General features: G+C 45.7%; 1 protein-coding gene across 1 annotated transcript in view; it reads right to left on the bottom strand.

The window, feature by feature from the left end:
• LOC136671398 (spermatogenesis-associated protein 16-like) overlaps window positions 1-17,624 on the bottom strand; it is a 58,619-nt gene that overhangs the window by 31,080 nt on the left and 9,915 nt on the right. Inside the window, exons 3-4 of the mRNA XM_066647063.1 lie at window positions 17,031-17,176; window positions 11,308-11,481 (exon numbers count right to left, since the gene is read on the bottom strand). Coding sequence (XP_066503160.1) covers window positions 11,308-11,481; window positions 17,031-17,176 — 320 coding nt within the window. The remainder of the gene's footprint in view (window positions 1-11,307; window positions 11,482-17,030; window positions 17,177-17,624) is intronic.

Genomic DNA, 17,624 nt, shown 5'->3' with positions numbered 1-17,624 from the left:
GCGTTACCCCACGCCTTTCGCCTGGGGGTGAAGCTACTCATGCTTGTTCTATCACCGGGTAACAGCTGTCAGTCGCTGCCGCCTATTTGCTTAAGTGTAATACCTATAGTACAATGTAGCTGACTGTCAATTAATGGCAGGCTTAGGGAGAGTGTGCCAAGTGTCTGTCATATCTCCCTCTCCCTGTTCTCTCGCCCAAGCATCAAATTAAATGCTAATTGCATTTGTCTCTTAGTGTGGTATGGTGCTGAGCTGAACAGAGAGCTGCTGAATGGGATTGGGTGCTCTAGTCTCAGCACAGAGTGTGTACGAGCGTGTGTGTGGTAGCACAGTATATACACAGCACTTATCTTCCTCTCCCACAGAACAGGTCTGAAACGCCCTTTTTAATGCTATTTAAAATCCTGTCATGCCACCCGTGCGCCACACTAGAGCTGAACTATAAAAAGCGCTTGCCAATAATGTAAATTGACCACTTAATCCCCTTTTCCACAGCGCCTGAGGTAACAGGGGTGATAACAGTCAATAATTCTATTTCGCCACAGTCTCCTCTCCATTGAACGATGAGCTTGGCTGCATGCGTGTCGGCTCTTGTTAAAAATGCTAAAGAGGAAAGAGACCGCAAAAAAAAAAGCTGCTGTGTTTGAGCCCGTGTCTGAAGCCCAACCCCTTCCCCCTCCTCACAGCCTCCTGCCAACTCCCTCGCCGCCTCCCCATACATAGATCACTTCAGAGTCCACTCGCTCTCTCAGTCAATAGGGCCGAGCTGGAGCCTGTGTACAGGCCAGGAGAGGAGTTCATTTCAAAAGTTGTTGTTATTTCTCTCACGCTGACCACATGGGGGTGTTAAACAATAACCTATGTCTCGGAGGGATGCAAAAAGGAGAAAAGTACAAGGGGAAAAAAAGGGCTACTGTGAGCTGGAGAAAGATTTCATAGTGGGGCACATCAGGCTGAGATAATAACGAATCTGACGGCGCGGGCTTTTTGTGACCACCGCAGCAAAAAATTGTGCCATTAGGGATGGCATGTAGGGACCAAAGAGTGTGACAGACTATTATGCCCTCGGAAAAGGAGAGGTGTTTGTGCTGTGTGCAAGCATATATGTGTGTGCGTGTCAGTGTGTGTATGTTTATTGGTGTTAGCATTAGCCCAGAGTAGACAAGGGCATGGCCTTGGTGACTGGCCACTCCCGGCTGTTGCCCCAAACTTGCAGCTTTAGTTCCGCAACTCAGTTTGATCTGACAATTTCCTCACTGTGACTCGGAGCTAGCAGAGAGCCACGTTCATGCATCTGCAGAGAAATGACGTCTATGAATAACACAGTGTCCCCTGATTCACGCAGCGTAGCGAAAAGCAGGAGATTGGCGTGGGGCGCTCTGCGTTGTTTTTTTTCTGGTGTCAGCATTTTTGCGCATTCTTGGCTCCGCCGTGCAGAGTTTGGCACTGAGCTTGCTCAATATTTCTCCCAAAACAAAAACCTGACAAAGGTTTAAGCTCTGCAAATCAGATGCAAATGAAAATCTTACATTTTATAGAAAAAGAAAAACAACTCGAGCCCCCAGGATGCCCACACTCAGCGGAGGAACCAACTTCATAAACAAGCTATAACACGAGATTCCTCCTTCCCTCGCATCGGCCTGCTGCATTCAATGGATTAAAAGGGACCTACAGTTGTCCTGTCCACTCAGGAATGCAGTCTTCCATAGCAACTGTTGCTAGGTTGGTCAAGCCTTTTTGAGAAATGTCAAAAATCCCATTCAACCTAATGACAAACTGACCTTTGGCGAAATAATGATCAGATGCGGGAAACGTATGCAACACTCATCACCCTTTAAATGAAAATTACTCAAAGACAACATCTAAGCAACCACCTTGGATACCTTAGAAACGGTATGGCAACAACTTGGGATGTCATAGCAACAGCATAGCTACACCTAAGAGTACATACCCTCTACCAAATGCTTATACTTTCTTCCTCTCCTAAGCACTACTCTAGATCCTTCAGGAAATGTGAGTCCGGAGCCTAACTGCAATCACTGGGCGCAAGTCAGGGACAGACGACAGCACCCCGTCACACGCACCTGTGGACAGTTCCACACAGCCAACCCCTACCAAGATGTGGACTGTGGAAGGGTACCAGAGCACCTGGAGGATACCCACAAAGAAACTTGGAGAACAAGCTCCACTCCTTACAAACAGTAACCCAAGGTGGGTATTGAACCTGTCTGAAGTGCTACTGAGCCATGCTGGGAATCAATGTGTCCTGTGTGAACAATAAAGAACAGAACTAGACTTGTTAGAAGCCCGGTGTATTAGACGCATTGGTGTATTGGTGGGGAATATTCGTTGCTGTAAGCGTGACTATAACAGGCTCATTCTGGCTAATTCCCAGCCTCCATCACAGAAGCTGCACTCATCAAGACTGATGGCTCTGTCAGACAGCTCTATATGACAGCCCACTATGGCACACGCCTGCCTTAATTGCCAAAATGGACTAATTTAGTTGTCTAAAGCTATGCTCTGCACAACTGCACATTCGAGGCACAGAACAGGGGCAACGTGACCGGGATATACATTCGTCCTCTGTCTTATAAGGTGGTAACCTGTAATGTATGTCGTCTTGGATGTGTCTACTGCATGTTCCTGGTGTCAAGAGCAAAGCACTGAACTCCAGCAGAGCAAGGCCTCAGTTTGAAAAACGCAATATATGTTTTTAAAAAAAAAGTTTTTCCAAGTTTTCAGAACTTGAAATAATTCAAGATTCATAACAATGAACTTCCCATGACTAAATTTCCATGTTCTGTAATCTATATTACATATGCGGATGCGGTTTAACCGGTTTAACGGAGCCTTCTTTGGTTGTCTAGGTATAAAATGTAATCTTTTCTGTTAATGTATTAAACTGTGTCAGGCTGCCAGAGTGTACTTTCTGCAGTTCCACTTGCAGAGAGAGAGAGAGAGAGAGAGAGAGAGAGAGAGAGAGAGAGAAACAAGACAAAAAGGCAACAAAAAATCCTGCTGCTTCTCTAAGACCTCTCTCATCTTTCTGCTTGCAGTCCTCCCTGCTGCACACAAAGCTTCGTGCCAAGGCACACCATGTACGTCCGCACACAAGAAATAAACACAGAGGCTACACTCTTAAAAATAAAGGTGCCTCAAAGAGCTCTTTGGAGCAGTGCTATAAAAGAAACACTTTTGCTTCAATAAAAAAACTTTACAGATTATTCTATGAAGGGCCATTTTCACGAATGTGCTCCGTAGCCGTTCTCTGCAGGCCCAGGAATGGCCAGTCTGCAGGCGGAACAGAACCTGACTTCACTGAATCAAGTACATTTAGTATATCTGTAGCTCTGTTGCCAGGTAACCTATGACACTGCTGTTTTCTGCGTTGAGCTGCTAGCGAGCAATGAGAGGTGAAACCCCAGATAAGACTATGATCCTTCACAAAGGCTCCAAAAATGGACATCACTGGTGAATACGAAGTGTTTTCAGCCACTAATTCTGAACTCGAGATGGTTGTTGGGATGGTGTCACAAACACTTTTACTGGATGTACACTCCTCTGATAACATCTGCAACAAGATTCAAATAAAAAACAAACACATAAAAACTTAATATATAATTCTAAATATATGTTTTTCAGGGTGGCACGGTGGCACAGCAGGTAGTGTCGCAGTCACACAGTAAGTTTGATTCCTGCTCTGGATGTGTTCTCCCTGTGTCTGCGTGGGTTTCCTCTGGGTGACTGTCTGTGAGGAGTGTGGTGTGTTCTCTCTGTCTCTGCGTGGGTTTCCTCCAGGTGACTGTCTGTGAGGAGTGTGGTGTGTTCTCCATGTGTCTGCGTGGGTTTCCTCCGGGTGACTGTCTGTGAGGAGTTGGTGTGTTCTCCCTGTGTCTGCGTGGGTTTCCTCCGTGTGACTGTCTGTGAGGAGTTGGTGTGTTCTCCCTGTGTCTGCGTGGGTTTCCTCTGGGTGATTGTCTGTGAGGAGTGTGGTGTGTTCTCCTTGTGTCTGCGTGGGTTTCCTCTGGGTGATTGTCTGTGAGGAGTGTGGTGTGTTCTCCCTGTGTCTGCGTGGGTTTCCTCCGGGTGACTGTCTGTGAGGAGTGTGGTGTGTTCTCCCTGTGTCTGCGTGGGTTTCCTCCTGGTGCTCCGGTTTCCTCCCACAGTTCAAAAACACACGTTGGTAGGTGGATTGGCTACTCAAAAGTGACCGTAGGTGTGAGTGTGTGAGTGAATGTGTGTGTGTGAGTGTGTTGCCCTGTGAAGGACTGGCACCCCCTCCAGGATGTATCCCTGCCTTGTGCCCAATGATTCCAGGTAGGCTCTGGACCCACCGTGACCCTGAATTGGATAAGGGTTACAGATAATGGATGGATGTTTTTCATAACATGGCACATCCTAAACAAATCTGAATGAAAATGATAGTCTAGCTTTTAAGAACTCACATATTTTGAGTCCCCTGCTTTGTTCTGTTAAATTTCTCCAGTGTTTCTTCAGCATTGGAGGTGTGTTTTTACAGAGGGGCATTATCCCACTGCTCAGAGTGCACAGACCACAGTTTTAGAAAGTCATGTGGGATCCACTGTGCAAGAGAATATTGAGGAAGGCTCTAGATCACTAGAAAAGGTTCATGGCCCATTAATTTAATATCCATGTGAAATCAAATAATATTCCTCTCGATGAATAATTTCCTTTTTGACTTCAATATCTTGATGTGTCACTCACCCTTCTTCGGGATGGTATGGGATATGAGGGTATGCTACACATAGAGTTAATAACAGCACTATTTCCAATCCTTCAAATAAGATTTAAAGCAGCCAGGTCACAATGGCCTTTTCCACTGCCTCAGCACCAAAGAAACCCAGACCCAGTAGTGCTCCTGTCCTACAAACCTGCCGCTGCACTTCAATTACACCCCTGGGAAATGCAAATATGAATGACAACCTCTTCTGAATCGAATCCAGGACGTCGGTTTTGCTCCAGCACACATGGTGTTTGTACAGTAATAGACTTTTTACTCTTGTCTTTGCATCTGCAGCCCACTGAGAATCATGCGGCATTGGGATGCGGGACCATTCAGACTCCAACTGCTCAGTTCCACTGTAAAACTTTACTGGAATCAGCAGGGACAGGAAGACGTGGTCGCAGGATCCCAAATTTCAGGGCTTTTGAAAGTTAGCTTTTGTTCCTAAACTTCTTAAACAGCTGCATTCGTTCATTTACTTTTCTTATGTTATGCTATGATTTATGAGTGTGTGGTGTTCAAACAATGCCAAATGGGTGTGTCCCACAAACTAGGGCCCTCTCTACTTACATACACACTCTCTTCTTTAACAGTAGCACGCTTCCAAATTTTAGATGCCTTAAAAATAATGCCTATTAAGGTATTAAGGCAGCACACACATTCACTCACACACTCACACCTAAGGACACTTTTGAGTCGCCAATCCATCTACCAACATGTGTTTTTGGAGAGTGGGAGGAAACCGGAGCACCTGGAGGAAACCCACGCGGACACAGGGAGAACACACCACACTCCTCACAGGCAGTCACCCGGAGGAAACCCACGCAGACACAGGGAGAACACACCACACTCCTCACAGGCAGTCACCCGGAGGAAACCCACGCAGACACAGGGAGAACACACCACACTCCTCACAGGCAGTCACCCGGAGGAAACCCACGCAGACACAAAGAGAACACACCACACTCCCCACAGACAGTCACCCGGAGGAAACCCACGCAGACACAGAGAGAACACACCACACTCCTCACAGGCAGTCACCCGGAGGAAACCCACGCAGACACAGAGAGAACACACCACACTCCTCACAGGCAGTCACCCGGAGGAAACCCACGCAGACACAAAGAGAACACACCACACTCCTCACAGACAGTCACCCGGAGGAAACCCACGCAGACACAGAGAGAACACACCACACTCCTCACAGACAGTCACCCGGAGGAAACCCACGCAGACACAGAGAGAACACACCACACTCCTCACAGGCAGTCACCCGGAGGAAACCCACGCAGACACAGAGAGAACACACCACACTCCTCACAGACAGTCACCCGGAGGAAACCCACGCAGACACAGAGAGAACACACCACACTCCTCACAGACAGTCACCTGGAGGAATCATTTGGTAAATAACCTTCAAGAGAGATCACAGATTCTTGCTTTTATTGCGTTTACAAAATTCCCCAACTTTTCCAGAACCAGGATTACACAGTTCTTGTGCCTTTCCATTACACTGAGCCAAACCCATTCTCTCGCCAACTCTTACCCACTTGTGCTTAGAGAGTAGTAGGATTGTTGTGACCCAAAAGCAGCTGAAGTAGTAATGTTTTAAAGAACGTTTGATGTTTAAAATGCATTTGTTCCAGCCATTTTATCTCCCACACTCTCTGCTTTTGACTACCCAATGAGTGTATGGCATATAATCTGACGTATCCACCTGCTGTTCTGCCTCTCCTGGAAGCACAGTTTGTCTGATGTTTCTCAACACTTTGGAAGCAATTCCGGGAACTAATTGTTCCATGGTTATGAGCTACAATATAGGGCTGGCAAAGAAGATCAGTTCTTAATAGGACAATTCAAAGACTGTTTAAATGAGCCTTTCAAAATGTGGAAAAAAAAAGATAAAATTACGATTGGGTTTTGAATTTAGATTCACATTTGGAATACATTTTTCTTTTGCTGTGACTCTAACTTCATACCATCGCAGGTAAATGTGAAGATAGAAATTTACTTCAGAGCTGGAATGATTGGGGAGCATGCTGTATGCTTGTGGGGATATAGCTGGCTCCGGTATGGCTCCAGGCTTTGATGGAAGAGCTCAGTTCTTTGAAATGCATTATCACACATACCTCCTTGCCAGCCAAAATCCCTCAGTCCCCTAATCTAGCGTGATTGCAGCCCACAACACAAGTAACCTCCGCACACATCCTGCATCACCTACTGCAGAGCGCTGAAATTAAAGGAGCCCTAGTCAGATGAGGCTGGTGTGATGTACCCGGGACATCTACTGAATGCACTTCTGCAATGTTCCAGCAAAACAGCTCTTTCCCCACTGGGATAGTAATACTAAATTTGTAGGCAGGGAGGCAGAGTTGATCTATTTCTGCTTGCAGAAATTCAAACGGGAAATGGGGGCGTGGGCAGGGGAGAAACGGAGAGTGAAGTCGAGAAGGGAGGAAAGAGAGAGTCGGAGACTGAGGGTAGAGGTCTGTAGTAAACTGGTGTGTGTCCTAATCTAGTCCAGCTGTGTTACTGTGGCTCAATAATGATAAAACGTAATATAACACACCCAGCATAAATGGCACTGTGGTATTTAATGCAGCAGATGGCTTTAAATGATTTACTTCTTCATTCAATAATGAATGCTACCAGTCATGAGGCACTGTAGGTGTTCATGTACACACACACACACAACTGATAATCAAATCATAAATATTCAAACAGCATCTAAACCCTACTGTCAGTGCTTAAAGTATCTTGGATGCTCCTGTGAATTAAGAGGGAGATTTAAGAACATTTTTTTTCAACGAATCAGTTTTAATCAGATCTGAAACAGCTTTAAAGTTAGCTGCTTCCAACAAAGCTGTGACGTTAGCTTTAGTAGCCAGGAAACTTGGGGGAAAGTGCCAGGAAAGTTTTCTGGCAAAAGGAGCACTTTCTGTTCATAAAAGCAACAACCATTTTAAGCCTGAACCCAAAAGACCAATCTCAGTTACATTTAATCTTTCTGTAGGCTCTTGTTTGGCACTGGGCACTACTGGGCAGTCATTCAGGGATTAGGGGCAGTTTGTGAGAAGGGATAGTACTCTAGAAAACTCCATGCCCAGTAAACAAGGAGCGTCCCTGGACGTTCAAAATAGGTCTAAAAGTAGTCTGTCCGTCAAGGACATATTTTAAACGTCAATGGACGTCCAAAATCCATCTTAATAAGTTAGTTAAGTGGTGACCAATCGATAACGTCAGTGGACGTCCAAAACGCGTTTTATACAAGTAATTTATTTCGGGATCAATTAATAACGTCCAAAATACGTCTAATAGTCGTGTTTTCAATGTCTGTGTTTGGACGTCTTTTCAACTTTCATTTTCAACCTTAAGAGAACGTTGATAAGACGGCAGTCATTACGTTATTTCAACGTTGAATCAACGACTAAATGTTTACTGGGTGCAGAGCAGTCTGAGACGTTTGGTCCATCCTCCTAAAGGATACAGTAGGATGAGTAAATGCAAGTCATTTGGGACGAATCGTATGAGGTCATTATCATTCTTCTGAATAAGAGAAGGTTGGAAAGGAGGTTGATACACAGCTGTTATGAAATCATCAAGTTGCCTTTATGACCTCCAACTAAAACTTATTTCCGGAAAGTGTTGCCTGTGTAAAAGCACACATTGGTGAATCATTTCTTCAGTTCATTCTAAAGTTACAACAAATTGATATGAAGTAAGCGATGACGTGTTCTCCAGAAAGGATGGTAACCTTGTGAAACACACACTTATTGTGAAAGGTCTTTGTTAATTATAATGAGCCATGATTCTTACAGTAGAACGCTGAAGTATTCTGCCAATGGCGCTTGACAGTTGGGGTATCATTATTGTTTTCTAAGTCTTTCTTAAGCCGTAGGTACGTCTAATGTTTGTTACCAACAACTCTTTTTTGCCTCTGGTTCTAAAGGAAGGTCTGATGGTGGTTTGCTTTAAGAAAACTTTTCTGGTCAATCATAGCGTAAAAGTTCTTGCTCTGATATTTTTTTAACAAAAAACAATAATTGTAGGTTTGGAGATCCAACCGTGATCCATGTGAATAATATGCCTCTCTCATCATGATGCCCCCTGTAGGGGTCACGATAAACTCTTCATATTTTTATTGTAGAAAGAAATAAAGAAACTCAGCTGAAACCTTTACTGTTCATCTGGAGGCAGCTCAGTTAAAGTGAGCGATGATTCTTGAGCTGGAGATAATTATATTCCATTTCTGACCTGCTCCTGACACCTCACCCTCATGAATATTATTCAATAGGTAAATAAAGACCAGCGAGCCTTTTATAATGTCATTAAGTTTTTCACTTACTAACCTCCGCGTTATTATCATTATTCTGTAAATCTACGGCTGGAATTTAATTAGTTATGTAAAGTAATAGAAACATAGGTCACTTATAATTTGCCCATTTTAAAACCGTCATATTATAGAAAATGAATAATGCAATTGCCTTTTGGTATATTTTTTAACAGAATTATCAGTGGCTACAAGTTTAAAAAGACTAATGAACTAACGAGCTTTAAAAAGCAGTAGATGCCACATTTGCTGAAAATTTCTCAACTGTATTCACAGAATCCTTCATGACGTAAGGGCCGAGAAACAGATCCTGGGTTTTGGGACACGGCTAGAGAGTGAGACTGAGACAGCAGCTCTTGTGCTATGGCACTGTGCAGCACTTTCTCTTTACTCAAGCAGCAAATGTCTCCATCAAGCCCTCCCCAGCAGCCTGCCAGCTACCATAGCCAACTCCGAAGAGCCATTAATTGCTGTTCCTTGTACTCGGTCGTCTTGTGTTCAAACACATGGGCGTTCCAGGAAATGTACGCACTTGTAATGCCTGACTAAATCACTTGTATTTTTCTTCATGCTTTACATGCTCCCATTACAGCTCAGAATGAGAGTAATTGAGGAGGTGGCACCTTGCCTTTAATACACCAGATGAAATGCTAAGGCCAGGTGTCAGAGACAGAGACGGGAAAACAAGTCCAAGTTCACTAGCTCTCTCTCTCTCTCTCTCGCTCTGTGAGTGTAATACGCTCACGATTCCTCGTCTTTCTGAATTATTCACAGCTCTGAGGCGTTACAGATATTAAAGCAGAGTAACATTAACTTAGAACAGAATTTCACTTGCCTTGTGCTTGTTTTGGGCCTGTGCTTTGTTTTGTGGCAAGACGCTAATGACTATACAATTGTACACTCTTGAAAATAAAAGTTGACATACTCTGAGGCTCCAAAAATCCCTCTAGGCACACTTATCGCTGTATGTATTCAATATCAGAAACCAGAAAAGATGCAGATGTTCTGCCCTGTCTTTGGCAACTTTTATAGCTAATGCTAATGCTAATGCTAGCAAGTCTTAAAGCATGATTACACGACCAGTAAAGAGCCTCTACACCGTAGATCAAGTGGCTAACCTTACTAGCATGTGTGTATGATGATGTTTAGCCTTGTTAGCATGTCTGTGTGGCGGTGTTTCTGCTAGACGAGGTATTTCGAGCGTATAAGCGGTTAGCGCCATGGCTAGTCATTTCTGCTTTGACACTGTAGTGTTCACAGTCTCAAAACTACAGAGCCAAACCCGTCGACTTACGGGGTGGAGATTTCATGCTTGAGTCCAGTGGCGGCGAGGCGGGTAAAGAGAGAGGTAGGGAGTAATCACATATTCTCAGGCAAGGTGTAGAGTTACAACTACAACTACAACTATTGATTTGAAATAACATTCACATCTGTAACTCAGAACAGAGATGAGTTTGTAGGGGTATAATCAATGAACACAATTGGATTTAAAGTGTATGATATTGTAGTGTCCACTGGGGAGAGTGTAAAGTGTTTATTGTTGTTTATTGCTATTGCTGTTTAGTCTAGGTCTGTGGTGTGTTAAGTTAGTGATTTGCGGATGGTGGTTTAGTGATTAGTGACAGTGTGTTGGCATGTACTTGCCCTGGTACATTCCTTAGCTGTTATAAAGGCTGTTGGTTGGACACCAACAAGAAGGCTACAATATCTTGATGCACTGGTCGCTAGGTAGCTACTGACAAATCGAATATTCACATACGTGTCCGCATTCAATGCACATTAAAGCAGCTGATTTCACCAATTATAAAGGGTGTCTGTCTACAAAGTTTTGGCCACTTGGTGAATACGGGGCATTGTTATTTAAAGGGTGAGCACAGGAAAGTGAGCCAACGAGGCAAGTTAGAGTGCAGGCGAAATTAAGGGCAGAGAAAAATCCCTTATTTTTTATTTAGTGACCCCTGCGCCCTTGGGGGAAACAACATAAAAAACATCTTAAACAGCAGCAGAGGTCTCAGGTGGCGCAGATTGGTTGCCAAGACGTCTCACGTATATTATTTATATGCTGATCCATATCTCGCTCTGAGAGCCTCTCTATTCCTCTTGGACCTCTACATGGAAAAAAAATAAAAAAAGCCTCATAGTTATTCGAGACGTGCTATTAATTTACAACCACTGCGACATAACAACTGAATTTAGGCTGCAGAGAATAACAGGAGAAGCAATAACTCACTTTACAGCTGGATGATCAATGAGCCCCAGCCATTGACAGTGTGTTAGACAAGACTCTGTTGTTTCTGGGGGCTTCCTGCTCGTGGCTGATGCTCCAGCCCCAGCCTGCGCTAGGCCTGTCCTTATTTGCTGCATGTGGGAAGGCTGTATACTAGATCTTAACAGCAATGGTCTCCTATCATCACAGGGGAACGTTCATAAAGGATCCTATTTATATTTGTGTGGGGATTTGATGGCATTCAGCCATGAGAACATTACTGAGGTTAGGTACTGATGTTGGAGGGAGTTGTTTTAGGTGACAAACACCACTCTGTCTCATCCAAGAGGAAGTGGATTCTCTGATTACTATTATTAATATACAAACTATATTATAGGGCGGCACGGTGGCGCAGCAGGTAGTTGTCGCAGTCACACAGCTCCAGGGGCCTGGAGGTTGTGGGTTCAATTCCTGCTGTGAGTGACTGTCTGTGAGGAGTGTGGTGTGTTCTTTCTGTGTCTGCGTGGGTTTCCTCCGGGTGACTGTCTGTGAGGAGTGTGGTGTGTTCTCCCTGTGTCTGCGTGGGTTTCCTCCGGGTGACTGTCTGTGAGGAGTGTGGTGTGTTCTCCCTGTGTCTGCGTGGGTTTCCTCCGGATGACTGTCTGTGAGGAGTGTGGTGTGTTCTCTCTGTGTCTGCGTGGGTTTCCTCCGGGTGACTGTCTGTGAGGAGTGTGATGTGTTCTCTCTGTGTCTGCGTGGGTTTCCTCCGGGTGACTGTCTGTGAGGAGTGTGGTGTGTTCTCCCTGTGTCTGCGTGGGTTTCCTCCGGGTGACTGTCTGTGAAGAGTGTGGTGTGTTCTCTCTGTGTCTGCGTGGGTTTCCTCCGGGTGCTCCGGTTTCCTCCCACAGTCCAAAAACACACGTTGGTAGGTGGATTGGCGACTCAAAAGTGTCCGTAGGTGTGAGTGTGTGAGTGACCTGTGTGTGTGTGTCTGTGTTGCCCTGTGAAGGACTGGCGCCCCCTCCAGGGTGTATTTCCGCCTTGCGCCCAATGATTCCAGGTAGACTCTGGACCCACCGTGACCCTGAACTGGATAAGGGCTACAGATAATGAATGAATGAATGAATGAATGAAACTATATTATTATTACTATTATTAATATACAAACTTATAGACATAGAGTGAATATTGCAGGAGACAAATGACACCCGCCACTTTCTCTTACACACACACACACCACCAGCTTTAATAAGATGAAACCAACAGGCTCCACACTCCACCATATGACGGCACTGGAATTAATAATGGACCCTGAATTTAATTTAAATAGCAACAGTTATCCTTGAGAAGCTGATTATTTGAGCTGATAATGATGCCCATTAATCAGAATGATCGGCTAATAAATAAAGCCCATAAGACAGGGATCTAACAAGAGTCGTCCCTGTAACGCGAGCGTTTTGTAAAAGAGTTTTTTGTCTACGTCTCTCCACAGCTTTGACGCAATTAAATCCACACGTGCAAATCACACTGGAGCAATCGCTGTGAGAGTACACTCCTCTGCGCATGTTTCCATTTTCCACTTTCCCCCTTTTCTCATTATTTCCCTCTCTCCATTCTCGAGCTATCTCTGTCCTCTCGCCGGCCGAGTGAGACGTCTCTGAATAATTGTTTGCAGATGACAAACTCAAAAGTTTCCGCACTGTGACAGAGTATAAAACAGCCTTGTTAGAAAACAGCACCTACAACCTGAAGACATGACAGAGAGACAGAGTGGGGTGGGGGTTGGGGGGATGGATGGGGAGAGACTGAGGAGAGAGAGGAAGAGAGGGAAGAAGATGGAGAGGCAGAGAGAGAGAGAGAGAGGGAGAGAGAGAGATATGAACACAAGCCTGCAATTCAAAACGATGTGGAAACGCTGTCATCACAAGTCGCCTCAAAAGCCTCGCTGGCATGATATTTTTATCTGTACTGCTTTGTCGAGTTCCGGGCCGCCGTACGAAGCTAATATATACAAAATCCATTCGACAGGAATCGACAAAGCTGCCTTTGATGAGATCCCACCCCCGCCCTCACCGTGCTCAAAGCAGGTTCCTTGTGAGAAGGGTACAGAGGAGGAACACAGACGAGCTCAACAACCAACTTATTCTGTGCCAGGCGCTAAGACACAGCCAACTAAACGTACAAGCCGAGGAACCAGCCATGAGGGAATTTAGGAGTCTTTGAGCGTGCGCTCTTCCAGACAGCGCGAAGTTGAGACGCTTGAGAAAACTTGCAGCTCCGTGCCCTGCTTAGCAGGCAGCTGTGAGTCACATGAGATGACGACAACAACACCCAGGCAAACTATGAATAAGACGTAGTGCTAGACGTATGCTGGCAGGCTGCAGGCCCGGATCCAGAACCTAATCACTGCGATAGGAAATACATGGGGCCCTGGGATCTTTATGCCCCTCGCACTAGAGGAGATTGAAAGATGCATATCAAATGATGTCAAATCTAAAGCCCATCAAAGTTTAATGGAGGTCAGGGGAGGAGGGCACCAACTGCCCAGGTCTTTCACATCAGTTGACAGATGCCCATGCAGGCTGGCATCATGCAGTTTAATGAGGGGAAGGATGGGGCCATCCCACCCACCCAGAGAGAGCAAAGCCATTTCTGCTCTCTTAAGACTCCCAGCCTCAGAGGGATGAGACATAACCTGGGATTGAACCAGGGATCTCCTGATGATGGGGCCAACACTTATTTGCCATTGTGTTTGTTGTAGGGACATATTTGTTGTTTGTTTTCTTTGAAACAGTAAGTCTAAGGGTGAATCCCATTTGGCCCCTCGCCTCCAGCACTTAGCTCTACCCCACTGTTTTCCCTGAGGGTAGGGCGCCACAGTTCTTATTGGAATTGAAGGTTAGGGTGAATCCAGAGGGAACGCTATACCTTCTGAAGGTGTATGATGCCTTAAATTGACATAGTCCAGCAGCTCCTCTGATATCACTGCAGACTGGCAGAGCTGCATACAGAGCGCCGCTAGCAGCCTGGAAATGTAGCGATGCCCTTTTTTGTTGATGAGGTATCAGGCTCTTAAAGGGATGTTCCATTTTGTAGGAGATGATTTTAACCACTACATCTTCTAACTCAATTCCCAGGGACAAGATGACACTCAAAATGGGATTCACTCTCCAAGTATCGCCAAGTAATTTGGGACGGTTTGAACATTTAGGACGATTTGGCCGTATTTTTGCACACACATGAGCTATGACCAGTTTGCCCACACTTTGTTTGCTTGCTTGGATCATTTGAAAACGCCTCCATGTGGCTCTTGGCCTTCAGGAGACATTCAGACATTATATTGCACATATAATTAAATTGGTCTTTGGGGTCAGGTTTAGAAAAGCTTTGGAAAGTGACTTTAAAGGAACTCTGACACCGAATCGTCCACATGTTTCTCGACCTTCACAACGTGATAAAAAAAAACAACAACAGTAGGAATGTGAGAGCAATGAATTAAGTGCCAGTGAACGAAGCTACATTACGGTCTGAGATGTATTTTCTTTCAGCATCAGCAGGCCGTCTCTGACTGGTGCTCGGCTCGTTCTTAAGTGCTTTTTAAAGAGTGGCAGTGCGCGTGGGCTGACTCTGAGAACGCTCCATTTCAGGTGAACGTTCTCCATTAAGTTGCACATAACGAATGATATTTCCCTCCATCCCATCTGCCTCCTTTAAACACAGACTGATAAGACATTTTCCTCCACTTTCCAAAGGCAGAAATGGCTATCAGAGCTGTTTGTGATGGGCTAAGCTTCATGTCATTTACTTTTCCATCTCTACGATTCCATAGTGATGGCTCTGGTCCTCGCGATTTCCTCTTAATGTTCTCAGCCTGTTCGTCTCTCCAAGAGCGAATCTCAACACCGCGTTTGCTCCGTGCTGCATTTTGATGATGGCAAGCGGCAGGGACATCTTGGGAGTCACTGGACGTGTTTTCATTCCCCGCGTATGATACGCAATGTTCTCGAGTCGACAACTGAAAATGTCATTCTGACAATTAGGAGTGGACACGTGCTTGTACTGAATCCGAATCTGACGCATTTCTGAATTATTCATTCATTCATTGTCTGTAACCCTTATCCAGTTCAGGGTCACGGTGGGTCCAGAGCCTACCTGGAATCATTGGGCGCAAAGCGAGAATAAACTCTGGAAGGGGCGCCAGTCCTTCACAGGGCAACACATACACTCACACATTCACTCACACCTATGGACACTTTTTGAGTCGCCAATCCACCTACCAACGTGTGTTTTTGGACTGTGCGAGGAAACCGAAGCACCCGGAGGAAACCCACGCAGACACAGGGAAAACACACCACACTCCTCACAGACAGTCACCCAGAGGAAACCCACGCAGACAAAGGGAGAACACACCAAACTCCTCACAGACAGTCACCCGGGGGAAGCCCACGCAGACACAGGGAGAACACACCAACTCCTCACAGACAGCCACCCAGAGGAAACCCACGCAGACACAGGGAGAACACACCAAACTCCTCACTGACAGTCACCCGGAGGAAACCCACGCAGACACAGAGAGAACACACCACACTCCTCACAGACAGTCACCTGGAGGAAACCCACGCAGACACAGAGAGAACACACCAAACTCCTCACAGACAGTCACCCAGAGGAAAACCACGCAGGCACAGGGAGAACACACCACACTCCTCACAGACAGTCACCCGGAGGAAACCCACGCAGACACAGGGAAAACACACCACACTGCTCACAGACAGTCACCCGGGGGAAACCCACGCAGACACAGAGAGAACACACCACACTCCTCACAGACAGTCACCCGGAGGAAACCCACGCAGACACAGGGAGAACACACCACACTCCTCACTGACAGTCACCCGGAGGAAACCCACACAGACACAGGGAGAACACACCACACTCCTCACAGACAGTCACCCGGAGCGGGACTCAAACCCACAACCTCCAAGTCCCTGGAGCTGTGTGACTGCGACACCTACCTGCTGCGCCACCGTGCCTGAGCTGAACTCTGAGGAGGTTGGGAAGGAGTTTTTGTGAGGCTTTGCTGATGAGCACAGAAGCCGGACCCCCTTGTCACTCAGCAGGAGAAAGCAGTTATGGAAGAGAGGGTGGTGACAGGGTGGTAGAATGATGTGAAGTGGGAGATGGAGATTTATAGAGCATGGAATATTTATGAGGATGGGATTCAGGCGTCTTTCTTCACCCAAAAACTAAAGCTACTTCATAACTCCATTTAGAAAAGCCTTCAGGAAAAGTTTTGGGACGCTCTGAAACAGCTGCACATGACTTTAGGGTCAATATACTTGGGTTGCCAAGTTCAAACAGGTCAAAACTTTCGCCTGTGATGATTTGATTGCATTGTAAGAGCATTAGTGAGTGCTTATGATGGATGATTAGTTCACAAAAGCCACTCCAGCTCATCCTGATGACCCCATACTAACCCTAACCCATACTGAGGGGTTTTCAACCTTCTAGCTCCTGCTTGGCACTGAGCATAATGACTTCAGCCTCATGTGCAGCTGCTTCATACATATGTTTATGGCTCTTAGAGTGAACACTCCCATGATATCCATTTTGTTCATTAAGGACACTTGGAATAATATGCTTTTGCCATCTCTGAGTGACGAGCTCTTGTCACAGAAGTGATTTGTGAGGTCATGCGTGTGAATGCTTGGTGTGACGTGGGCTGTGCTGTACTCTCTGTTTTTTACCTGTGAGAATGTGGCAGTGCAGGGTCAGGCCTCTTCATTCGGAGGAAGCAGACAACAAGCCTGGACTCGATGAAGCTGAAAACCTTGGAAATGTCTTCATAATCAGCTCTGAGAGGGTTCCCAAGAGCAGAACCTTTGGAGCAGAGCTGAGAGAGAGAGAGAGAGAGAGAGAGAGAGAGAGAGAGAAAGCAAGAAAGAGAGTGAGAGAGAAAGTGAGAGAGAGAGAGAGAAAGAGAGAGAGAGAGAGAGAGAGAGAGAGAGAGAGAAAGTGAGAGAGAGAGACAGAGAGAAAGTGAGAGAGAGAGACAGAGAGAGAAAGAGAGAAGGAGAGAGAGAGAGAGAGAAAGTGAGAGAGACAGAGAGAGAGAAAGAGAAAGCGAGAGAGAGAGAGAGAGAGAGAGAGAGAGAGAGAGAGAGAGTTATTACACTGTGGTCAGTGCTCGATTGTTTGGGTATCATTAAAGCTTGGGAACATATCTTGAGACAGAGTGAGAGACAGTGTGAGTGTGTGTGTGGGAGAGAGAGAGAGATGGTACATGATTACAATATTACAGAGATTGGATTTTGTGCTCTTTCCTTACAGCATCCATTGTT

Source organism: Hoplias malabaricus, chromosome 16 (assembly GCF_029633855.1).
Source record: "Hoplias malabaricus isolate fHopMal1 chromosome 16, fHopMal1.hap1, whole genome shotgun sequence".
NCBI classification, from domain to species: domain Eukaryota; kingdom Metazoa; phylum Chordata; class Actinopteri; order Characiformes; family Erythrinidae; genus Hoplias; species Hoplias malabaricus.
Note: the sequence above shows the minus strand (reverse complement) of the source record. Positions and strands in the feature narration are given on the sequence as shown.